The following is a 25699-nucleotide window of genomic DNA, read 5'->3' as shown; positions in this document are numbered from 1 at the left end:
GAAATACAATACATTTGAATGGCTAGGCTATAATAGTGATGTGAAAAAGCCATTAGCATTCCTTTTAGCAGGAAAAATGATTTTTTAGAAATTTGAACATCCCCCCCAAATATTACAGCTATGATACTAACGCAAGATGGTTTGCATGAGTTGTTTCCTATGGATTATGTATAACGTATATGCTTTTTGATGCATGTCTTGCCAATTTTAACAGTATTAGTGCATGAATAGTCTTAAAATGCTTGGTTCTTTATGCATCTTGCGATTAATAATTGCATGATTATTTATTCAGCATTATCGCAAGATCAGTATTAAAATATTATTGTCATGAGGCCTACAAAAAGTTGCACAATACGTACAAGCTTTCAAGATCTCCACATTTCTTCATCAGGAAGGATGTTGTATTTTTCAAGATCTTTAGTTTTCACATTGGTGACTTCGTTTATCTATTCATATTTATATCTCACCTTTTTTCTTTCAAGGAACTCCGAGCAACTTGACTCTCCTCCTCTTCCTCCCAGTCTTATCCTTGCAACAACCCTCTTGAGATAGATTAGACTACGAAGATTATTAACCCATCGGTGTATCAATGAGCCTTGTATTAATACGGTTTTAATTTTTTTCCTATGGTCAACACAGGCAGCTGCCGTTCTCGTTGCCACTGTCCCCTCAGCAAGCACAGGGTGGCTTCGGTGGTCTGAGCTGGAGCCGTGGGGTCTCCGGGGCGGCCCAGACCAGGCTAGCAAACGGCCCGCGTGCGGCAGAGCTGCTCCCGCGCCGCTGCAGTTGCGCCGGCGGCCCCCCCCCCCGGTTGTCCCGCGCTGCGCGGGCGAGGGGCGCCCCCCTCCGGCGGGGCGGGGCGGGGCGAGGGCGCGCGGCCGGTTGCCCCTTTAAAGCCCCTCCCTCGCGCCCCCCCCGTCCCGCATGGGAGTTGTAAACAGTTGCCTCCCCCTGCTCCGGCAGGCACCGCCCCTCCCGCCGCCGGCCGTCCCTCCCCCCGCATCTCATTAACATAGATTAACGCTGGGGGAGCTCGAGTGCAGGTGCAGAGCCGGCGAGAGGGAGAACGAGCGGCCGGAGGGGAAGGCGGGCGGGCGGGCAGGCAGGATGCGTTGGACGGGGAGCGGCAGGCACTCGCCTGCGGTGGCCGCGGCTGGGATTTTATTGCTGTGCGTGGCTGGCAGAGGTAAGCGCGGCGGAGAGGGGGCCGTGCCGGCGAGCCCGCTTCCCCCACCGGGGGGCCGGAGCTGCTGCTGCTGCTGCTGCTGCTGGCGGCGGCGGCGGCGTGGCGCGCTTGCCCTGCCGAGCCGAGCCGAGCCGAGCCGAGGGAGCGGGGCCCCGCATGCGGGCGAGCCGGGCTTCCGCCGGAGGCAGGCGCTTCGTCCGGCCGCCCCGCGCCCGCAGCCTTCGCGCCGCGCCGGCCAGCGCGGGGACTCGCTCCTCCGAGCGCCGGGCGCGGGGCGCCGCTCCTGCCCGCGGCCGGCGGCAGGACGGAGCGGCGCTCGCTCCGAGGGGGCGCTTCCCCGGCGGGAGCGCGGCCGCGGCGGAGGAAAGGGCAGCCCGTCCCTTCCTGCCCGCATTGTGTGACCCTAATGCCGGTGGCTGCGCTGCAGCAGAGGCGTGTGCCGATGTACAGGCAGCGAGAGGGAGCGGGAACAATGGCAGGGCTCCCGCCCGCCCGCCCCCTTCCTTGTCACTGCAGTGGTGGGGGTGCGTGTGGGGCTTGGTTGGGGGGCTTTTGTGCGCCGCCCCGCACTTCGTCCTTCGCCCTGCGGGCGGGCAGGGGCCCTCCCCTCCCCTCCCCTCCCCACCGGCTCCTTCAGCGGGGTGCTGCAGAGGGAGAAGTCGCGGTGTCCCAGAGGTTGGCATGGATGCCCTTTCAACTCCTCCGCTGGATGGGGAGGGCAGAGAGCGGTCCTGTCTGCCGGTGTCGCGGGGGGGGGGGGGGCACCTTGCAGTTTCTTGAGCTGTCTCCGCCAGGCAGACCTGTTCGTAGAGTCCAGCTCCGTGTCCAGAAGGTTGCAACTGCTTCTTTCATTTTTCTGTGGGTTTCTTGTGCTCGTCGTTGCGTGCTGAATTTTTTAGTTTCTACTTTTAAATTTTCCTCCTCCAAGCAGATCTTAGGTCTAAAAAACGGTCCAAATACCTACATCATCTCTTCCTTCCTGCTCCCACCGCCTTCTTTTTCTCTTTCCCTTCCTTCTTTTATCCCAGCCTGCACCTTGAGTTTGTAGAATAGGATGTAAGACTGTCTAACGGTTTTTGCCATTGACCTCTGAGTGTATCCACATTTTTGGACCTTTTTTCGCTCTCCTTTCTTTTCTAGTGGGAGTCAAGATGGGCTGACAGTTGGCCCCATCTCTAAACAAATCCTACAAGCGTTTGTTTTGATCAATGGGAAAAATTGCAGGAAGAAGCACAAGTAAAAATGGCGTTCCCAAACCTCCCCCCTCCCAAAAAAAGCCTGGATATCCATCAATTCCCATCTGATGCAGTGAGGGGGTGGGGGGGTGACTGGAAAGAGAACAAAGCCATGGAAAATACCATTGAGTTTGAACAAAAAGCAAAACAACACCCAAAACACAAAGAACCTTTCAGTACCATCTACAGCCTAGTTCGGCTGAAAGGCTTGCATTTAAACAGTCTGAGACAGCATCCCATTGACTCAAAGATGGTCTTTCAGCTTAACTGCATTCTGGATCCCCACCAGGTGCGCCCAGAGGCAGGGGCTGGTGTATTACTCGAGGCTTTCATCCCGTTCTTCCACCTTGAAATGGAGAAGATTTCTTGAAAAGGTCAACATGCAAGCCTTTGATTCCCTCTTTTGCAGTTCATGGAGGAGAGTGTTGAACTTTACTTGCAAGTGGCTGGCATCTCAATCAATCAATCACTTTCTCTGTGGAGAGGTCAGTCTTTGCTCAGGCTGAAGTTCCAGCATGGCTCCAAGCCTGCAGGCCTGTCAGGTGTGTGCCTCCCTCGCCGGGCTGCGTGGTCCTTCCTTGCAAGCTGCTGCCTTTCCGTCCTTCACTGCTCAAGGATGCAGTTATACAGTGGGCAGGTGAAGGCTTGGGATGATGGATTGTGCTTGGCGCAGGGCGCATGGGGCTTTGGGTGTGCTTGCATGTGTGCAGCAGAGTGTACGCGTGTGACATTTCCGTGCCTTTCACTGACGCAGCTTCTGTGAGTTGGTTCTCGTGCACTTTTCCAGTTGGGGAAATGCTTTTGCCAGATAGTTTCACGATAAATGGGTTCATTGCATAGCCACGTGAAACCAAGTTGACAGGTGGGGAGAAATGGAGTCGAATAGGCTCCCAACAGCATCAAGAAGGGTTTCCCCTTTTTACAACGGATGGTGGTTTCTGTGTTGGTCCTAAAGGAGTAAGAAATGCCAAGATAGTAAAAGGGGCCAACTTTACTTGATGAACTTTGTGTGTGCAAGCTTTTAACTTCCATGGAACTATTCAGTGGATGGATATTTTTTCAGCAGGGACCAACATTATATGAAGTACATTGCCTTGCGAGTAAACTCCATGACATCAGTCGAATTTTCATATGCTCTAGAAAATGTGTTCCTATGCTGGATATTGATTTCAATAAACAAATTCCTCTCTTGTGGGTAGATCGGTTAAAGCTTTGGGTTGTGGACTGTAAAATTCTTTCTAAAATGGATTTCTGTTTGGCTTTAAGAAAGCTCTTTGACTCTGGGAATTCCCAGTTCAACGTCTGACAGTTTTCAGTTCTGGTTTTGTTCTCTCCACTTATTTTCAAGTGGAATCTTTGCCATCTCTTCTAGGCTTGACTAGGTTGAATTTTAAGACGAAAGGCAGCAGAAAGCTCTGTGTGTTTGTGTCAAAATAAACATGAACTGTGTTTTCTCATGCACCCTCTAATACAAAAAGCACAGGAGCTTGGGAGGAGAGTCATTTGTGGAACCAGAGGACTCTTTCTCACACACACAAATACAACTTTTGAGATGTAGAAGGACATTTGAAAGGCAGACGATCTGGCTGCTAAAGGGAAGGGTTTGCTCAGCTGAGATGCATTTAGCCTGTACGGGAAGGCACCAGGGAGGGAGATAATGTTGCAGCCAGCAGGGGAAGAAATGGAGAAAGCAAAGGGAGGTGGAGAGCAGGAGAGGTGAAATCTGGTTGCAGAAAATGAAACTAGGATGGGAGCTGGTCTTCACTTTAATTTTGTGACTTTGCAATGAACTCTTCTTTCTCTTATCGGAGCCAGCAGGTCCATGCGCTGGGTAATTGCATTCCACTTTAATCAATAGCTGGAGTAAATCTACTTTCTAGGTCAGTGAGGGGTGTGTGTGTGTGTATGTATATGCGTTCTCCTTCTTGCCCCCAGCTCCCAATTTCCCTACTTCTCTCATGTTAACAGCTGTTTACAGGGTGTATACCAGTCTAGTGTAAGAGTGTCAGTTGTAAATATGTCCATACCAGGTGTATTGGTGAATAGTGGCTATGATTGCAGACTTGGGAATGTAGTGTTTGAACAAGAGGTGTACAGAATGCTTTGATTTCTGAAGCACCGTTTGACCTGGCAGTCTTTCTGTACAATCCCAGCTGCACTTCTCTTGCCAGGGGAAGAAACTCTGCACATGCTTAAGGGCACTAGCTATTGCAAATTTATTTTTTAAAGCTGGGCAGGGTTTAAGTCCTACATTTCCACCCCACTTTGATTTTGCACAGCTTTTCTCCCCAGGAACAAGGCTAGTCATTTAAAATAGAAGTATTCTGGTAGCCAGGCTTGTCAGATGTCAAAATAAAGAACTCTTTGGAATGGTGGAGTTTGAAGTAAAAAATGGCTGTTTTCTGTGAAGCTCTGATCTTTGAAAATGGTGGGGTGGAGAGAGGAACAAGCCACATCCTGTGTGTTGTTTAGACTTGAGAGGTTCTGGAGTAAGGAATGGTGGCTCAAAAATATAAGACTTTTCTTTTCTCAGGTTGCCTGTTCAGAATCAAGAATACTGTAGAGCTGTGAGATTTTGAAACAAAGAACATTCATTTCTATTCTGTGGAGCATCCGAGGCTCTGAACGGAGAATGAACCCTCCATCCGTGCCTTATAAGGCTGTGATCTGAAATAGGAGACACCCCTCGAAATAGGTGGTGGAGGTAATTTGACAATTTTGTCGGAGTAGCAGCATCGCTGATCCTGGTACAGGGAGTTATTTCAATTAATTTCCCTGTTCCCACCATTGGTCGTTAATGTTGCCTATTAAAGCACCCATTCACTTTCTGAAACTCCCTGCCATGGTAACACACTCCCAAACCTGCATCCAAACAAACTCTGTGTATACCCTCAATTGGGCCTTTTATGCAAATCTGCTTGCGAGACACTTTCTGTTTGATGCCAGTGTTAATTGATGGAGGACTTTAAAAAAATGTTTCTTACTGCCTAAAATAGCTGCTGTGATGGGACTGGGGTGCTGGTTAGCTTTTGTCTTCCCGGAGCACTCTTTGATGGCATTTCAAGTCCTCTGCTTAGCTCCCCATTGTTCAGGGTTGAAGAATGGGAGAGAACCATTTCTAAAGTTTTGCTGTGGCTCACACCGCTAACTAGTTTTCAAGAGAAGATATATGGTGAAGCAAAGGTGCTTTGGAGCATGCACAGACTGCATTTTCTCCTTCTGTATGAGCTTTATTATAGATGCTTTCAGTGATATACTGTCTCTGACCCATGAAGCGTCCCTTCCTAATAATTTAAGGAGAGATGGGAAGAGGAAGGGTTGGGAATGTATTTGTGCTGGATATTTGTGATATAGCTGGGCCCCAAGCTCCTGGTAAAACTCTGCTTCCCCAGGTATGTTAAAACTGAATCCTGTGGGTTAGTGGTGGATATACTCAACTGGCTAATGGTGGCATCTTGCGGCTTGCCATGTCCCTATATGATCGAGTGGCTAAGGGAGCCCAAATCAAAGGGAGCCCAAATCCTGTGCCCTAGAAAGCCTCGTTCCACACTCGAATGTAAACAACGCAGCCTTGCATGCAATTTGTTTATTGACTTGCCACTTGGACCTCCTGGTGTTATCCATCCTCGTGACAAACAAGGAAGGCACAACTCTCATCCATCATTTGTCTTATTACCATGTTTGGGAGTGGGGGGGGGGTGAAATTTGTTTCTTTCCCAGCAGCTGCCTGGCTACAACCCCCAACTCTGGGGCTCCTCACACTTTAATATCCCTGAGTAGAAACCATTTGCTAGAAATGGTTGCAGGAGATGCCCAAGTTGGTTCAAGAAGTCGTAAGCTTGGACACTTCTGGAAGCAGCAGCCCTATGACTGTACTATCCCATTGCATAACTTGCAGAAAGAGATATTGGGGTACAAGCCCGCAATGAAGTCACACCCTTTAAATCAGGATGCCCCCTGCATATTTCAGATAGTTAGGGGCTGGTTGCTGTGATGTGGAGAAGAGAGCAGAATACATTCATTCGGAAGGGTTACCTCCATCAGAGGATGGAAAAGTACATTGCTAGTTGCGGGTTGTGAATGCAGAAGAGCTATTTGCTGAGCATTTTTATCATCAAATGACGATTTCTTTATGCATGTGCACATGTTTCCTTGAATAATTGTGCGTGTGCATGCTGGTATTTTTGGTTTGCACTGCACAAGGCTGTTAGTAGAAAATAGTTTGGTTCTAGCCTGCTAAACTAAGGAAAAAACAGCATTTTGCTTTTGTGTTAGCTGAAGGGATCTCAAACCATGTCTTAAAGCAGGGATAGGCAACGCATCCTGTGGGCCAGATCTGGCCTGTCTGTGCTTCCCATCTGAGCTCCCGCACACGGCCCCTGATCTTAATTCCCTCTCTTCTCCCATCATGCACAGCACTGGATGTCAGCCACGTTTTTCCCTAGGCTGAGGCCCAAACTGCTTAGGATGGCTTTGCCTTATATGGAATCACACTAGACCCACATTTAATAAGACACCTATGTCTTTTTAAATGTGGATCTGGTGTGATTCCATATAAGGCAAAGGTATGAGTTGGGGGCTGACTTCAAAAGAAAAGGAACTGCGCAGGTGGAAAATAGGGAACCTTCCATCTCTCTCTCCACTTACCTTCCCTGGTGTTGTTTTTCTTTCATCTATGCTCTGATACTGGAAGTGAGTGTGGCTGGAAGAAAGGCTGTGAGAGGGGCTGTTTGTACCCCTCGTGTGTGTTCTTTAAACTGGTCCCCAATTTATATAAGATCAGGGCAGATCAGAAACGGACCTGCCACTGATTCACACAGAAGTTCAACACCCTTAATAGTTGTTGCTTGTTTTTTGGACAGAGTTTCCACCCCCTCCTTTACAAATAGTCCAGCCCTGTAAGTCTTTAGGCCTCTTTCCTGAGGTTCCACAACAAACCAGTAAGCCCTGTCCCACACAATACAGGTGTGTTGGTATTGTTTTCACCGAGTGAGCTGGGTGGGTGGGGACAGAGCAGTCGGCTAGTACATCTGTATAGACTAGTACGTGCACATAGTACAGAGTTGCGGGGCAAATCCTATGCCCTGTGTAGATCTAAAAAAAAGTACACTGGAAGTCGGAGGACTTTTCCTGTTCAAGCACCTATGAGATTATGCACTTAGAGGTATTTAAATGGGGCTGGTAGGCCTCCCTTTGGCCTGTCACTCCCTGCAGCGTCTTGCTAATGCTTGGGGTGTCCCTCAGCCCCCTGTGCCATCTTCGCCTTCTGCTGTGTGCCCAGCTGCCCTCCGAGTGGGGTGCCAGTGGGGTGCCCTTTCTATACATAGGAAGGTGAGGCGGAGAGGGCTGGCTTGCGGTTGCCCTGTGGATGGGCTGACGGGGCTTGTGCTTGGTGTTGTGGAAGAGAGGAAGCAGCTCTGGGCTCAGTTGTTGTCTCTTGCTGGATGCTCTTGAGTTTTCAGTGGAAGAGGCAGCTCTCTGTGCTCGGAAGAAATACAGAATGGTGGAAATATGGCGGCTAGGACTGGAGCCACGCTTTGACGTTCCGGGGCCGACAATGCCCACCCGGTTGGGGAAGGTTGCATAAGATTCCTAGCGTGGTATGGAAGGCGACCTGGTTCTCTCCAGATGTTACAGGTGACAGTTCCCAGAATCCCCCTGGCATTATCCCAGGCTGGGGCTTCCTAGGGTTGGGTCTGAAACCGCCAAAGGGCACCAGGTTGCTGGCTTCCTAAATCCCTGCTCTATCGTGAACCCCACATTTTGGGACAGTCGTGTTCTCGCTCCTTTCCCCTCCCCCATTCTCTGTGCCCCTTCCTTGCTTCACGTGGCCTACATCACCAGGTTGTTGTGGAAGTAAAACGGAGAGAGAGAAGCCAGGCTTGGTTGCTCTCTTGGAGGAAGGGGGGTACAAATGCAAAAGCACCCCTCGCAAACCAGAACGGCGGCCTGGCTGGGTCCTGGAGCTCAGCGCGCTCCTGCGGGGCCCAGCCCCACCTCGGTCCTGGCCCGGTGCGCCCGCGCCGTCCCGTCTCGCTTCGGCCCCGGCTGCTGCGCGGTCCGCGACCCTGGCCCGGGGCAGCGCCGGCGCCCGGCCTTCCGGCGGCCCCGATCCCCGCACCGGGGCGTAGGGCCCGCGCCGCCCATTCAGAAACATAGCACAGCCCCGCTCGGAAGGGCTCGGGTCCTCGCGCGGCGCGGGCGCCCAGGTCACCCGTCCGCGGGGAGCCCCGGATCGGAGGGGGCGGGTCGGAGCCCGTCGGGGGCGAGCCGCGCGCACGCACGCGCGTGTTGCTGCTTCGCGGGTGGGAAAGTTGCAGCGCCCCGTCCGCCTTCGGGCAGCTGCCTGGCGTCTCCCTGCCCTGCCCTGCCCTGCCCTTTTCCCCCATCTCGACTTTGTGTCAAGGATGCCCAGACAGAGGTGATGGTGCAAGTTAATGGTGCACGTTTTTGCGTATTTGCTCCCCCCCCCCCCGCTGCCCTGCCAGCATTCTGGTTTTTGGACCAGTGGGTGAAGCTGGCTTCCTCGGTGGAGGGTGGGATTGGGGGTCAGCAGCCTTCCCCTGCTTCTGCCCAGCTAGCTGAGAACGTTGGGAGTTGGGAGTCCAATGATTCTGTCGGGATACCAGGTTGGGAGACTTGGGTGAGGGGTAGGATGGGGGAAGTGAGGTCAGACGGTGGTGGTGGTGGGGGGATTAGGAAGTCCATTCCAAGTGTCCCTGTCTGGCTGTGTGGCTTGAGAAAATCCACTGCCACCTTAGTGCTCGCCTTCTTTTTCTCTGTGTCAGCTGTTCCCTTTCCCCCCAAGCCTCCCACCTCACCTGATTGAAATGGGTACTATTACATGATTCCCGGCTTGGGAGCTGGCAGATGGCTTATGTATCACAGGAGAACTTCTGACCCCTCTTCGGATTCAGATGAACCAACACGGGGATCCCCTAACCCACCCACTTTGCTTGTGGAACTTTCACAAAGCTCCATCCACATGTTTCCAGGACTTTGTTTAAAACTACAAAGATTATAAACTTGCTATGTAGGCAAGCCTGCCAACTGGCTGCTTGTATGGCTCAGGATTTAAAATTCTGCAGTAGATGCCAAATTTTGCCTGTTTTGAAATGAACACGGAGATAGAAAGTGTGAGTGAGAGGGGACCAGATCAATTCCACCTGTGATTTTTGTGTTCTTTTAGCATGTATGGAAATTGTTCTGCTTTGTTGAAAACTTTAGGTATCTTACACAGTTTGAGTAGAATATATTTCAGGACTCCTCTTTTACTTAAGGTGAGCACTTAAGGCTATATTCTGTGTTAGTGCTATTTAGAGTTAGCCTATTGAAATAAATGGTACTTAAGTCCCATTCATTTCAGTGGATCTACTCTAAGTAGTACTAACACTGGATTCAACCCTTAATTTCCCCCAGAGGTTATATGATCTGGGTGCGAGATTTGATCGCATGAGAGATGTGTTGATAACTTTACTTTTTATTCTTATTCCCCACTATGTATATGTACAGTCTGGCACTCCACTGGCCCACTCTTGTGTATTTAGCCATCTTCATGGAGATCACGTTGGCACCTTTTTCTTCAGCAGAAACTGCCTCATGCTGCCCATCAAAGCTTTGTATCCCAGCCTTTTAGAAAAACTGGGGTCTTAAACAAGCAATTGGTGAAATATTAACACAAACCATTATCCATCACCTTGAGTGCTCAGGATAGGACAGACTGAGGCCCCTTTCACGTGTCAGGGTCTGCCATCATGAGTTCTTGTTGCACTGGGACCACCCTACTGAATATTCAGGAAGGAGCAGAATTGCACTGTAGCTTCTTGTTATGTGTGAACCCAGCAAAGGTGGACTGTTGAGGCAGTTGACGAGCCTCCTGCAACCCTGAAACAACCCATGGGTTCTGCTTGGCTTGTCAGCCACCCCAACAAACTCACCTTCTCTGGGTTCACACAGAACAAGAAGCTCTGGCGCACCCTCACCATGGCTCCAGTATTCAAAATGGCAGCTGCCACTGTGGTGAGAAGCCCCATGGGGAATTCAGTGCTGGTGGCTTCTTCGGTGCAAGCCAAGTTTCTGTATGTCTTGATAATTAAATAAAGGCCTTCCAGTTGCATCCTGTGATCCCAGACTAATGAATGAGGTGTGAATTCCTGAAGAAGGAGCCTTCCTCAAGCTGTGCTTACACTCCTCCATCCTTCGTTCTGGCTCTGCCACCCAGTCCCTGCTGAACTGTGAACATATTGCAAGATTTGGCAGCATCCCGGGACCAGAATAGTGTGATTCTGGCTCATCTCACTCAAGATGCACAGCCTTACCTGAATAATTCCACATAAGGTGCCCCCCTCCCATGGAGGACAGCTTGAAATCAAGCTTATAATAGATAATCAAACTGGGTGGGAAGGAAGGGATTTTACTTTTGCTTTCAAAATTTTGTACTTTTGATGACGGGACTCATTCTAGGATGCCGGTTCTGTTTGGAAAGGGCATAACTGTTGTCCTATGCTAAGAAAGCACCCAGCACTTTTCTCTCCCTGCTTGGCTTTCATGCAGAATAATTGTGTACATTAGCATGGAAAAGGAGTGAAGCGAGATGCAGTCTTTCAGGAAGGAATGCATGGTAAAACTGAGGCACCCTATCAAGTTTCACAGGGATTCCAGGACTTTTTAAAGCCCGGATAGGAGATGAGACTGAAAACCAGCGCTGTGTTCTTGCACTGTCCTGAATAGGTCTAGAATTCTCTGCTTCTTTAGTTTCAGAATTTCACAGTCATCTAACCTCCATTCTGTTGTATTTTATGTACTGTAAACGGCCCAGAGAGCTTCAGCTATTGGGTGCTATAGAAATTAAATAGATAAGTAAATTATTGGCCCAAAAAGTAAAAATCACAACCATCCAACTTTCCATCTAGAAATCACTTGTTTCTCCGAAGGCAGGCAACAACATAAAGACATTTAGAAACACACTATTTGGACCATGTGTATTAAACACCCTTCATGATTGATAAAAGGATGGATTTCTCCCCCACCTCATACGGGAAGTGAGCAGTGAGAAGCAGGACTGGTTTGCGCATGTGGCTAGAGAGCCTGATTCTGTAGAACAACCTACCCCGGCCCGGTGCTTTTTAGATCTGTTGGGCTACAGCCCCCATTGATCATGCGAAGCATGGGAGTTGTAATCCAATGCATTTGCAAGGTGCCAGTTTGAGAGATGCTGTTCCAGACTTCTGTCAAACTTGGGACTCTTTATTATTGGCTGGAGAAACGGGAGTTCATATAGATTTAAATATGTTTTTAAGTTATCATAAATAGAAGGAAAGGATGTGGGGGCTGACCCAGCGGGCCCGATGTTTTTGATGATTGATGTTTTTTGTTTTTTTGTTTTTAGATTTATAATTTTACATAAAACTTATTATAAAAAAAGAGAGAGATGCTGTTCCATAGGGATGAGTCTCAGATTGTTGGGGGTGGGGTGACCAGGTGTGTGTGTGTGGGACAGAAGCAGTGACTCATGCCAGGCATGTGCTACTCAAATTGTGCACTGAGGACATGTGTGTGGAAGGCCGCCGATCGCCATCGAGGCAGTCAGGGTGGGTGCGGGAAGAAGCAGCCTTGTGAGGATAGATGAATTCCTGCTGTGAGACAAATTGTGGTAGCTGCCCAGTTCGTTTTCCGCCAACCTTGCTGGGCCTGCCAATCCATCATCATCCAGATATTAAAGGACGGCATTAATGAAGAGATGAGAGCCAAAGAGGCCATTGGGCTTCTAGGACAGCCAACTGCGCGCGTGTGTGGGAGAGCTCCGCTCTGGGCACGGTGCCTCGCTTCTGTCTCGGAACTGGAAGGCGAAGCAAGGCATCCTGACCCACCGCTCTGCGCTTCGTGCTTCTCCTCGCCGTGCTGGCGGCAGGTGCCCCATCTGTCCAGACCTTGGTTAGAGCATCGACCTGCTGAAAAGCTCGCTTGGAGGCCCGGGGAGGAGCAGGTGCTTTCTCTCTAACCTTGCTTCATGGGGACGCTGTAAATAGGTGGGGCTGGTTTGGGACAAGCGCTTTATATGCAACCACGGTGGTGTCCTTTCCTTTCTGAGAAAACAGCTCCCCCATTCTTTGGTCCGCTCTGATTGGGGTTTGAAACATCTTGTTGGTTTAGAAAAAAATGCATGGCACCTTAGCCTTCCCTTTTCTCTAAGTCATTCAGAGCACCACATGGAGTGATTTTCTTCTCACAACAACCCTGTGGGTTAGGCTAGAGGCTTATTAAGGGCACTCGTCCTGCTGCTTGGCTGCGCAGAGATACAGACCTAGGACCTCCTCAGCCTGGGTTTGACACACAATATGTCCTGGTTCTCAGGCTTTTACTCGTGAGAGTTGGAGATTTATTTGGCTTCTTGTCTTCAAGTTACAGAAGCTATTGTTGTTTTGAGTGCCTCATCAGAAAGGTGGCATAGGAGTAACATGAAATATAAATATTATATAGTTGTATAAATAAAAAACTCATATAAATGTATATGAATTTCACATCAGTTTAGCTTTAGTAAGGATGCTGAATGAGGTCTTCATTCCCTCCCCCACCCCGCCCCCCCGCAGAGCCATGTTTCTGTGGGCTCCCTGGGAAAAAGGGGAATGCCTTGAACAGGCTTGTGCCCTTGCAGCGTGGCACCGTATGGATGCCCCCAAATTCCCTGGCCTACAGGTGACAGGCCAGAAAAGCTGCGTCTGGGGAACCCTTCACTTCTGTGCAAAGTTAGCATGTCCAAGATTAAATTATTTAGCAAGCGCATCTGCATTTGTGTTCTTCAGGGCTGGCCCACCAGTGGCCGGGGTGAAGCAGCGGGCTCAGGCCGCGGATGCTGGGGACGGCTGGCCGCAGAGGCAGCTTCTCTCCCTGGCCGTTCCTCCGGACTCTGCCCCAGCTGTCCTCATCCTCCGGATGACCAGCAAAAGCAATCTTTCCTTGCTGCTTTTTTGGGCTGTTCGTCTGTCTTACCTGGTCACTTTCTCCCAGGTGTTGCTTTGCTCAGGTGATGCAATGTTGCTGCTTCGGCAACTTCTGTTTGAGCGCATGCCGGAGGGAGGGAGGCGGGTGGCGGCGAGTGAGCCTAGAGAGGAAAGAGGCGTGTGTGCCATGCAGCCTGCTCTGGGGTGGAGCAGAAGATGCTGGCCCCTTGCTGGCGAGGAAGTGAGACCCCCCTGCCTGCCCATTCAGTTCCTCTGTGCGCACTGGGGTGGAGTAGCGTTTCTGTCCTTTGCTGGAGGCCGCAGCTCTTCTTGGACTGCCCACATACTGTTTCTTCGCCAGTGCAACAGTTCACAAAGCCTGTGCAGAGTGGAAAGACTGTCACCTGCCCAAGGTCATCCGTGGAGCTTAATGGCTGGGCAAGAAGGTGAAGCCAGAGGCCCTGGGCCCAGATCCAGCTCTTGCTTCATGCTTCTAAAGAGCTCTGAGAGTAAGCTCTGTGGGAACAGCTTTCTGGGCCCTTGTGGTGCTTCAGAAATTGCCCATACTTATTGTTGCTCTGCTCGGGCCAAGTTCCAAGAGAGAGAAGATAGCTCTGGGACATGTGCTCACAGTTGGTTGATGAACCCTGCTGTGAGCATGAGGATGGAGGAGTCCAGAATCTCCCCCTTCCTGTTTCTCTCTGCTTCATCTCCCCATCCGCCCTCGTCTCTGCAGCGCTTGCTCCCTTCTTGCTCATTTTCAACTGCTGTGCCTAATTGTTTCCTCCCTTATTATCTGGACTAAGTATTGCCTTCCATAGCTCAGGGCCTATTGCTACCATGGTGTACTCCTTTCCTGATTGCTTTCTCTCCTCTAGGCTACCCACATACCAAGATGGAGTGACCGAGAAGTCCACAAGGAGAACTAATTGTTGTAGGCTCAGAGGGTGTTTACCGAGCCCATCCCTACGGATTCCGGCCCAGCTTTCCCTCTCTTCCCCCCTCTCCCTCTTGCTTGCACTGAACATCTTGGGGGAGAGAGAGAGGACGCACAGGATCCGGTCCCGCTGGGGATTGAGGCAGGGCTGTGGCAGCATTTAGCACTGATGGAGCGCGAGTAATTAATGGCAGCAAAGCTGTCCTTCCCAGAGCACTTGACTGGCTGTTTGTGCAAGGATCTCTTGCCTCTTTCTTGGGATGCGGCCATTTTGGTCTCTCAGGAGCCGTGGCTGTGTTGTATAGGGAATCTTTGCTCCAGCTTGAGATGCAGCTGTCTTTCAACCTGGGCAAGGCAGTTCTGGCCTAGTGCTGGGAACGGGGCGTTTGCAGGACGAGTTAACATGGATCTGTGGCCGCTTGAGGTTGCTGTGTTGGGAGAGAGCTGCCACTGGCTTGTTCCAGGTCAGACGGGGCAGTGAAACAGCCTGTCCTGGATCTCCTCTTTGCTTTGCTGGTTTGAGTCATTGTGTGAGGTTGTTTTGCTTTGTAAATACCTTGGTAGGGCATCCAGTCCAGGCTGAAGGCAGAAGAGGAAGCGTAAACTGCATGAGCTGAAGCAGAAGTGGTTATTTATTTATTTTATGTATTTACATATATTTATAGGCCGCCTATAGGTCATCTATAATTGCCGAGGCCTTCGTAGGTGGCTTCCTAGGTTACTCCTACCTGTCCACGGGGAGTGGTTGATAGAGGATTGTCCGACTCAGCAAAAATCAGGCTCATCAAAGCTTTAGATTTTGCTCTCAGAGCTTGCGCTGGTTTATGTTTGTATTTGATCACAAGGTTTTTTTGGGGGGGGATTGCTATGTGAAAACTTGTGCACATTTCCTCCAGCATTTTTTCCAAACAGACATGGCATTTGTTTGCAAAGTCTTGCATTTGTGCATTTTTCAATTGCATCTTTGTGGTGCAAATCATAATGCAAGATCAGAAATGTATGAACTTCAGACCAAACACTGTGTTAAGTTCCAGGTTCTAGGAGATGGGAATTGGATTAATTCTGCTCCCCAATGAACCAAATCTAATTTCTCAGCCATCCATAGTTGATCGTCTTTCAGCTGTTTTGATTCCTTGAAACTGTCACACACCACTCTTTACTCTGAATTGTTTCAGTATTGAGGAGACTTGGCCCATATCTAGGTTACAGATTTAAAATTGCATTTAGCGGTCATTTCCCCTTTCCCCTGGAAGCTATACTTCTAGGAAAGCTTCCTCCAGATTCTTTGAGGAAAAGCCATGAAAGTTTAACAGATGTAAAAAAAGAAAGACAATTTATAGTGCAGATTCTTCTAAAACAGAACCAAGTACAGGGTGGTTACAGGTCCCCTGTGTAGGTTTGTGCCCTGCAGGGTATAAAATCTAGAAAAAGGTCTAAAAGGTTTTCTTTCCTTTTGCCGTGTATGTTCCTCTTCTTGGTTCCTCTGCTTTATTGGTTTATAAAGCCTTTCATTGGCATTATGTTCCACTGATGTCCTCGTTGCACTGGCTGTAGGTCTACATTAAAGTTCCTGGGAATTAATTTTGGGTGCTTCTTGATGAATGGCTCCTAGTATTACCAGTTGATAGATAATTATGCAGCTATTTTATCCTTAAGGGAGTTCCTCTTAAGAAAACCGGTTATCAACTGTGGCTGTTTGCACACATGCTGAATGAAGATACAGATATTAACGATTCACCAAAAAACGTTGCATGTTCTAAAACGGTCACATCTTCTATTACAGTTCACATTATTATACCACTGGAAAAGATGAATAACATGGATTGTTATTGTTACTGCGGTTGTTGTTGCATTTATATTCCACCTTCTCTCCTTCTGCATGGAATCCAGGGTGCTTCTTCTAGCATTCCTGAGTGTAAGAAATCAGTGTAAAAGTTTTGCTTCCACAATTGTGTATTTTATTTATTCAGGGTATTTCTTAACCACCCAAATATCAAATGCCCTAGTAATTCATTGAAAAGCTTTGCACGCCATGTTCTTTGCATCCATTTCACAAAGTTTTGCATGTATTAACACTAAGAATAGTTGACAGTTTAAAAAAAACTCCACTGCCTGTTTATTTAGGGCCGTCTTAATCAATCAGTTTGACTTTTTCTTAATTAATCAGACTGATAGATGAAGTCCAGGATCCTAAAAGGCGTCTTATTATACTAGGGCACGAACCCTGTTGAAGATGATGGGGAAGACTTCTGGGGGAAGAAGCCTGCATTTGTGCTGGAACCGTTCCAGGCATTCTGTGATTTTGTGGGATTTTCTTCATCTCAGCCTGTATTCACGCACACGCACACACAAAACACACAGCCTCCCCTTCCCATTGCAGGGAGGTGGACCCTCACAGCAGCAAGTGGCTGTTCAGCTGTTCCCTCTTTGGGGGCGGAAGGGAGCCAGGATTTTGGAGAGGTGATGTTAATCTGCATTTAGTGATCTTGAGAACACTCTGGGCTGATTTTAATCTGGAACAAAAGCTATGGATTAAGATCGGATTGTAAGAGCAGCAGTTCCATAAACATGATTTAGATGAGAGGGCGGAGAGTGAGTGGAAGTGAACCGGGTGGAAATTCCTCACAAGCTTGTGTGAAATTGCGGCAGGGCTGAGCACGGTAACATCAGGCAGCTGGCTACGTGTTACTCCGGGAGCATTGGATTTATGTCGGTTCTGTTTTCTTTTTGACACTTCTCTGCCGCTTTCCCTCAAAACAAAACACCCAACAATTTACAATGCTCTGTGCAAAGATTAAAAGTTTTGCATACACAATGCCACTTCGAGCAAACCCAGCTATCAAAATTGCAAACAAGGACAGCTGCGGAAAAAGGATCAGTCAGTTTGAAAGCTCCTTGGGCAATACAAATCTTGTAGAACTGGCTTTGCCAAGGCTGCGGGGAGAAACCACCTGGAGCTCTTGGTGGGAGGCATTCCAAAGCGTTTGGAGCCACAGTAGAAAGGCCCTGCTTGTTGGAGAGACTCGTTTGGCCTCCGGGTGAGGTGAGATGGCACTGGATACAGGGCCTCCTGTGCAGTTCTAATGGCTTGGAGGGCTCAGATGGGGAAGCGGTCTGAAGAAAATCAGAACCTGAGTGTTTCGCCTCTCCTGTATCCCAGTAATTTCTCTGTGGAACAGCTTGTCTCGTGCCATGCCCTTTGTAAGGAGGCGATGCCCACTGCAGCTCCGTGGGCTGCCAGCAGCTCCCCAGGGCCTCTGACTGATGCGCCCCCTTTTCTGTCCTTTGCTTCCTGCTTCTTTTAACTGGAGATACTGCAGACTGAGCCCAGGAGAGTCTGTACAGAAAGCATTTGCTCTTCCAGTTGAGCTGGGCACCCTCCCAGGAAGGAGTTGTGCATCCTGGGCTCACCTGCTGTGTCTGGCCTGCCTGGCTTCTTGCACCAAGGGCTACGGGGCGAATGTTGGTTCATTAAAGGAGGCCGTCGCCCACACCACCAAAGGTGCCTCCCTGACCTGTGCGTCCGATGGCTCGGTGCCTCTTTCCTGCAGCTGTGCTGGTAGAATGACATTTGCACAATGGGCCTTTTTTTGCATAACGCGATTTCTGACCTGGGAACTGCTTGCTTGCTGGCCTGTGGTCCAAAAAACCAGTTTTCCGTGAGGGTGGCGTGACTTTGGCATTGTGTGATGCTGTGGAAAGGAGGGCAGGGTAGAGCAGGGCTGTTAGAACTTGGGTCCCCGGGAGCGGTGGAAGGGGGTGACGCGAGATGCTGGTTGATGCATACAGATGTGCTTACCCTAAATAACATTGAGTGGCGCATGGGGAACACAGAGAGATTTGCCATGCAAATGCACCTCCAGGAATAACCGTTGCCAGTAATTCCCTGGAGCCTGTCAGTCATTTCAGGGGTTGGTATCGTGATGGATGGAGAGCGGAAAGGAGGGAACACGCGGAACTGGATCAAGTGGAAGGTGTGAATGCAGCCCTGCGCCCTTCTTTGCACTCTGCTCTTCTTTTTCTTTTTTAAAGCATGCTTCTAGGGACAGTCTGCAAAACTGGAGCAAGTTGCGCAAGGAGCCCAATTATGGGCAGTGGCATATAAATCAAAATAGTGATGTCAGCCTCTCTGTGGGTTGCTCCCAGCCTGTCCTTTTACCGTTGGCCAGGGCCGAGGTCTGGGTTGGTCTTCTCAGTCACCTGCAAGCCCCCACCCATGACGGGGTTCCCCCTCCAGAGCCCTCTGCTGCCCCTCGCTGTGTCTGCCTCTTCACCTCTTCAGGGGTGTGAGCAGAGTCACAAACAGGGAGATGGAAGAGCATCCTCTTTCCTGTCGCATCTCTTCCAGGCACAGTGCGGATTGGTCCCAGAGGGAGAGATCAAGCCAACGGGCAATGGCGACAGTGACAAGGAGGGAGGGGGACTGTGACATTCCCCCCCCCCCGCCAAATTGGAGCCCTGTTTCTTCCTCATCTCTCTGCATGTGACTTGCTGCTTCAAATTTCCTGCCTTAAGGTGCCCTGAGAGTTCCTGTTCCTTCCCATCCCTTATGCCTGGAACTTCCTCCTGGAGCCCCTACCTGGCATCCCCTTGCTTCCCTTCGCTTGAAATCCTTTCTTGGACGTATCTCCTTTGATCTCATCCTTCAGCAAAAAGTACTCGAATAACTTGCTGCCATTTCTTCTTCCTGTTGACACGTGCAGACAGCTTTCCTTCAGGAGAGTGGTTGTGGCTAAACGATCGAGCATGTCCTTGCATGCAGAGCGTCCTGAGTTCAATTCCTGCCAGCTCTAGGTGGGGCTGGGGAAGGATCCCAGAGGCGATGTGGATAAAGCTAGGCTGAACAGGCAGGATTGGGCCAGATGGCTATTTAGCCTTTTCAGAAAAGAGGAAATGCTTCACCAAAGAGGAAGGCACAGATTTGCATAAAGTGTGTCCATGGCAGAGGAGCCAGTTGAGAAAACATTGTCGGACTCGAAATAGAAATGTAATACGTCTCATGGTAGCAGGGAAAGGCTGTGATGAGGTTTGTTTGTTTGGTCAGCTGCCTAGGTGTGTAGCCTTGATGGGCATCTTCAGAGCCCTGCTGTCCTGGCCTCGGACGGTTCTTGGACTTGGACTGGGGAGCCCTTCAAACAGAGGACTGTCCTCTGTGAAGGATGACATGTGGCCACCTGAAGCTGTAGTCCGAAGGCTGTTCCTCTCTTTTCTGGCATTACTCGGGTGATGTACTGTGATGGCCGTATATACCGTATTTTTCGCTCTATAAGACGCACTCCCCCCCCCCCAAAAGTAAGGGGAAATGTCTGTGCGTCTTATAGAGCGAATGTGTGTGTGTGCCCGACGCCCGGGACGCTGCCGGCCGCCTGCACCACGTGGCACCACCTGGCCGGCACGCACTCGGCGTGCCCTGCTCCACCCCCCGCCCGGCGCAGGTGAGAGCTGTTAATCACAGGTTGGTGTGTGTTTTCAAGTGGCAACCCGTCTTTTAATGAAGCCCATGGGGAAGTGATAGGGAATATGCCTGTGATTATCAGGAAGCTTTACATGGATCAGTTATCTGTTAGTTGATCAGACACATTTTTTTTTAGGATCAGTGGATATTTGAACAGCAGTACCTTTGTGTATGAAGTTTATTCTTCAAAGGCTACTTAGTCCGCTGTGTGTTTGTTTTACCGTACAATATCTCATTTTTTGTCAGAAGTTTTTTTCTATTATTTACTAGTAGGGCAGCGTGGACATTACTGGCTTTTTTAGATTTGTTATTGAATTGTCTGCAGCAGCTCTTGTATAACTGGTGTAGATTGTGGATTCCTTCAATAATTACACTACTGACTAAGAAAGTGATGTCAGTGATTGTGAGCAACAGAGCTTCATAAATTCTGACTCTAGTGATGATGAGTTCTATGGGTTCAACGAAAACTAGAAGAGTACTCGAACTTTAAAGTCTCTCTCTTGTTAATGACAGTGATGATGGTTCTTAATGCCACTGTTGACTGCTGTTCACTTTACAAGGTTGAAATACGGTATTACTGTATCCTGTTATAGTTTATTAAATAGTTCAGTAAACCATTTGATTCAGAATATTTTTTCTTGTTTTCCTCCTCTAAAGACTAGGTGTGTCTTATGGTCAGGTGTGTCTTATAGAGTGAAAAATACGGTAATAGTGTTTTGCCACTTTCCCATGGAACCATGCCCAAAGCAGTTTATGGGCAAAATAAAACCGTGTAATGGTCTGTGGACTTTCCCTGCAGGCTTCCATAGCCCGTCTGTGGGACAATCTTCCCTTAATCCATGGCTCTCACCCCAGATTAGACTGAACCCAGTGCCTTCTGTAGATCCCTCGTGCACATAAATCTCACCCTTCAGATGACTTTCTCTGCACCTTCCCCTCAAAACAAGCTGTGGACGTTTTCCCAAAGAAAAGGGCAATCAGAGGCTTTTGGGGAGACGGGCACCTCGCTGGTCGAAAAAAGACCCTTGTTGCTCCCACCAAGTGCGTGTGTGAATCCTTTGCCGTTCATCTGGCCTTGGTTTTTTTTTTGGGGGGGGGGCAAAGACCTGTTCTGCCCAGCCCTGTAAACAGATCGCAATCCTCAGTAGCTCTTCTAAGGCCTCTTAGCTTTCCTGGCATCCGACTGGTGTCAAATCGCCTTCTCTCCAGATCTGCCCTCTGTGTGTGAACAGGAGCCCCAGCTCCCTGAGCCGTCTGGTCGAGGCATTGCCCTTTCGGCCCGCGTGGCTCTGGGTTGCACGCTCTGCCATCCCGCGTGTGGGCAGCCCTTCTCTGCCGATGCCCTTCTGCTCCGGCTTATTACAGAGGGACCCTGGGGGACTGTCAGGTTATGATGTTATTTTTTAAATGAGCTGCTTTAGTTTGGGGGAGCAGTGGAAGCAAGACTTATTATTCTAATTTGGGACAGGGGTTTCCTTCATGTCAGAATGTTTGGGAGTTATCCCAGGATGAACAAGTGACTTATAATTTAGAGCAGGAACTGCTGGGAATCTAAGATCTGGTCGTGAATACTAAAACTCACTTAAAATTAGTTACTCATTAACACTCTTTAATTGTTGTGTAATATTCTGAATCTGAATGGCTAGAGGGTGGGAAAATGCAGATTTCTTAGAGTATTGCAAAATACCTTAAGAGGTAATGGGAGAATCCATGCCAGGTGGAGGAGTACTAGTATTCTGGATGAATTAAGATGGAGTATATTGTTCAGGGGTGTGTGTATTACAAGCTTTATAATGTCATGATGTGATATTTGGCTGCAGAATTCAGTTTCATAAAAACCTTGACTTGTTATTTTAAAAACAACAAAGCAAGCTTCTAGTCCTTATGCTGGCAGAAATTTGTGCCTGAAAGTGTGTGGCAATGCAGGATGAAATCTCAGAGAACTTGCTGAGTTAAGATCTTCAGGAGTAAGGAAGGCACATTTCTTTGTTTTCCTCCCTAATTAGCTGAATCAGATGACATGATGCAGCACTGTAAAAGCATCGTGATAAAAGTGCAGAATAAATTCCACCACATAAGCAAGATAGTTTTATATTTATACAGTTTGCAGGATTTCATGTTTTTCTTGCTGCAGGAGTTGCTACATGCTGGTACAGTATTTGGAGTGGGGCCTGGTCCAGAATACACACAACCTTGCAATTGCTGACCAGTTCTCCCTTCTCTGTTGACATCTGTTCTCAAATCCCATTTCTGTCACAAAGGCTCTGATGAACCACTCTGTGACCTCGCCTTTGTCTCTTTTGGTGCTTCGGCTCTTTGCCTGCTTTTGGTACTCGGAGGTGCAGTGCAATTTGAAAGCACAAAAGAGGAAAGAGGAGGAGTGATAAACTCTGGTATTGGAACCCCAGCTGGGAGGAAAATGGCCTCAGAGATGAAGTGGCAAAATGGACATTCAGCCCTCCTGTCTCTCTTACATGGAGCCACACTCACAGTTTGAGTCTATATGATTGGCCCAGGGAGGTGTACATTTATTTATTATATTTATATCCTGCTTTTTTCTTACAATGAACTCAGAGCCACACTCACAGTTTGAGTCTATATGATTGGCCCAGGGAGGTGTACATTTATTTATTATATTTATATCCTGCTTTTTTCTAACAACTCAAAGTGGCTACATCATTTGCCTCCTCCAGCTCTCGATCTCAGCCCCACAGCAACAACCCTGTGAGGTAGGCTGGGCTGAGAGTCTGTGACTGGCCCACAGCCACCCAGTGGGCTCCATGGCCGAGCAGGGACTCGAACCCGGATCGCCTGAGTCCCAGTCCCACGCTCTTAACCCCTACACCACACTGGCTCTCGTTAATAGCTTTTCATCTCTGTGTTACTTGTGGAAAGCGCCACTTGGTTACCTTTCCACTATGCCCTGCACTTAATGTGAGGTTTGACCGACCCGAGCTGGGAAGTGCCATCAGTCTGGCAGCTCCGGAGTTGCGGCTGCATGGCTGCCAGAGTTGGCAAGACTGCGCGGTTTGTTTTACGGAAACAGTTACAGGGCCCCACCGTCTCCCCGCTGGGAAGCTGTCTCTCATGGGCATCCCTTCCACAGTCTTTTCCTTCCCAGTTCCTTTCAAACACACACGGTCTAATTGAGCCTGTCTCTGCAGCCTTTGTCTGCTTGGTTTGCCTTTCTCCTTGCTGCTTTTATCTGTTTTTCTTTCTCTTTTCCTCCCATCCCCGAATCTTTCTTGTTTCTAAAGACCCCATCACCTTCTGCAGAGGGAAAGGATTTAAGGGTTGTCAAAAAAGCAAGGCTTCAGGGGTTGACTCCAGGAAATGAGGGGAGAAGATTCCAGCAGTTGCAAGAAAAAAAGGGGGGGTGGACTCGGCCCACTGGATTCTATTTCCTCCTATATTCAGCAGTTTGAAAGGCAATGCTACGATGTGGCTTTCCAGGTTCCTTTTTCATCTTCTGAAAGAGGAGGAACTGGGACTCGGAAGGACTTCTGCTTCTATTTCTGCCTCTTGAGTGGGAAGCTGCGTCTAGTGATTGCAACATTTAGTGGCGTGTTCAGCAAACTAGTGGGTGAGAGCTTTTGGGGGGCTGGCAGGGGAGGAAGGGGTTTGGACTGCTTTACGCATAGCAGACCTAGAAAAAGGCTCAGGGCTTCCCCACCCTATTTTGGATCCCCGAAAGGGAGGGGTGGGGGTGAGCCCTCCTGGCTGCGGGGAGCCCCCATCTGAGGCTACGCAGCATGGCCCGCAGGGTTTGCTTCTGCCATGTGGAAGCAACAGCGAGGTGATTAAAGAGGACGCCAAAAGGGGATCGGGCAACTTCCTTCTGGGGGGAAGACAGTGGAGAACAGCCCTCCCCAGCCTGGCGCCCTCCGAGGTTTGGGCTGTAAGGTCCCTTGTTCCTGACAGTGCTGGCTGGAGCGGGTGGGGATAGTCCTGCTCCCAATGGGAAGTGAAAACGATGCGCAGGACCGCCATGTGAAATGGAACACGGTATGTTGAAAAGACATGGTAGAGAATAAGATCTCTCCCTTAAAACAAAACCCAGCAGACTGTGGCCTGCCGCTTCCCCGTTCCGTAGCGACCTACCTGCCACATCCCGAAGGTTCCCTGGCCGTGCAGGTGACGATTCTAGTCCTCCTGTGCGGTTCTGTCCATCAGGAGCAGATTCGGAATCTCTCCCTGTAGGGAGAACCTTTGGCTCCTTCCCGGGTCGCTAAGATGCCGGTGGTTCACGTCCTTCTGCTTGCCTGTTAAACTCCCCATGTCCAAACTGTAAGGGTTCTGCCCTCAGGTGAACTCCCGTCTCGCTTGGGGGGACGGGATGTGTGCCGTGGCTCAGCAAACCTGTGGGGCATCAGGTTTGGAAGGCTGTTCTTGGGTGAATGCGCAGGACACTGAGTATGCTCTGCAGGCCCGGCTGTTCTGCTGCTGGACCAGTGCCCCACAGTCCCCAGACGCGCATTGCGGTCCTGCAGAAGACACGTTCGGCGACAGAAATGTTCGCTTGGGGAAGAGAGCTCCAAACTCCCGCTGATCTAGGCAATGCCCGGGAGGCATGTGTGAAGTCAGGCACCTTATGCCCACGGGAAGCCTCCAGGTTGTGCTTCCAGCTGAGAGAAAGGGTCAGAGCAGGGGTGTGTGTGTGTGTTTGGGGGGGTGCAGAGCCCGGGGCTCCCGCATTCCTGGATGGCTTTGGCAGATCAATGAGAGCTCCTAGCTCAGAGAGCTTGGGGGATGTGGGGACAAGCATGGAGCAGGCGGCCTGTGCCAGGTCTTTCTGCAGTCCTCCTAGCTGATCCCTGAGAAAAGGAAGGGGGAATGGAGAGCAGTGGAGCCCATGAGGGGTGGCGTTTGAAGAAGCCTGGAGCAGCCATGTTGGTTGACTTATGTGGCTACCCTGTTCAGGTATTAACTAGGGGATATAGAGATAGATATATAGAGAGAGGGAGGGAGAGAGAGAGAGTGAGAGAGGGAGAGAATGTGCCCCTCTTAGCTCACGCTCCTCCCTCGCCGCAGGCCCTCTTCCTTCCGTCCTTCCCATGTGAATGGGGCAGACACGTGCACACAGAAGGAGGCTGCCCCACACTCATCCGGCTTGGTCTGCAGCTTCGGTTGCAAGCGCAGCCCTCCCGCCTCCCTCCCCGATAATCGGGGGTCCTGGGGCATTTGCTCCTCCGCCGAGCGCCTGCGCAGAGACCCAGCCAGTTAACCGCTAGCATCTCCATGTACCCAGTTGGCTTTTTGTAACCATCAATCATTAATGATCCATAATCCAGCTGCGTATCTCCTGAGGAGAAATGGGCGGGTTCGTCCCAGCCTCTGGGACAGAGGCAGACCGTCTTTGCTTAGCGAACTGGGGTGTCGGATGATACAGGAGTGGAAAGAGGACAGGGCATCTGCTCCAGGCTTCTGCTCCATTTTGCTTGCAGCTTCTTCTCCTTTCTTTCCTCACACTTCCAGCCCATTGATTTCCCCCTCAATTATTCATTGGGCTGCATAGCTGAGCAGGGATTCCTTCTGTCGGATGCCATTCGGGAGGAATTCTTTTGGTTCGGAGAGCGCGGAGAGGAGCCACTGGGGAGGTGGGAAGAAGTGGGAGTGGGCGAGCCGTGCCACGCGGCGAGGCTTAGCAGCTGCTTTGACTTCTGACTTGGGGTGTCACGAAAGGAAGCGGGTGATCAGTTATTAATTTACTGTTGTGGTTGTCCTTTTACTGCCAGGGAAAAAGGTGCTTGTAGGATTTGGTGTTTTGGTGTTTTGGTCTCGGATGCCAGCATGGCTTGGCCAGTTTTAGGGACTTTGGGCCTCTTGACCCGGGGATTAGAGGCAACATCCACCACTTCGCTTCAGGCTGAACAATGTCTTGGGCTGAGAGAAAGGCTTACCGGCCGCCTGTACCCTTTTCTTTCAATGCATTGTAATCTTAGTCTT

General features: G+C 49.8%; 1 protein-coding gene across 4 annotated transcripts in view; it reads left to right on the top strand.

Moving 5' to 3' along the window:
* Positions 1–1066: 1066 nt before the first annotated feature.
* Positions 1067–25699, top strand: part of CADM4 (cell adhesion molecule 4) — a 98636-nt gene continuing 74003 nt past the window's right edge. For 2 of the 4 annotated variants that reach the window (XR_006415186.1, XM_044434801.1), the window contains exons 1-2: positions 1121–1186; positions 2831–2963. Coding sequence is in view for 3 of the 4 variants with exons in the window: in XM_044434801.1 (XP_044290736.1) it covers positions 2834–2963 (130 nt within the window). In the remaining variant the exon portion in view is untranslated. Of the gene's footprint in view, positions 1187–2830; positions 2964–25699 lie in introns of all 4 variants that reach the window. The other 2 variants (XM_044434803.1, XM_044434802.1) reach the window with 2 other exon arrangements.

The sequence above is a fragment of the Varanus komodoensis genome, unplaced genomic scaffold (genome assembly GCF_004798865.1).
Source record: "Varanus komodoensis strain SLA01 unplaced genomic scaffold, ASM479886v1 scaffold29_1, whole genome shotgun sequence".
Taxonomy (NCBI): Eukaryota; Metazoa; Chordata; class Lepidosauria; order Squamata; family Varanidae; genus Varanus; species Varanus komodoensis.
The sequence above is the reverse complement of the archived record's forward strand: the minus strand, read 5'-3'. Positions and strand labels throughout refer to the sequence as shown.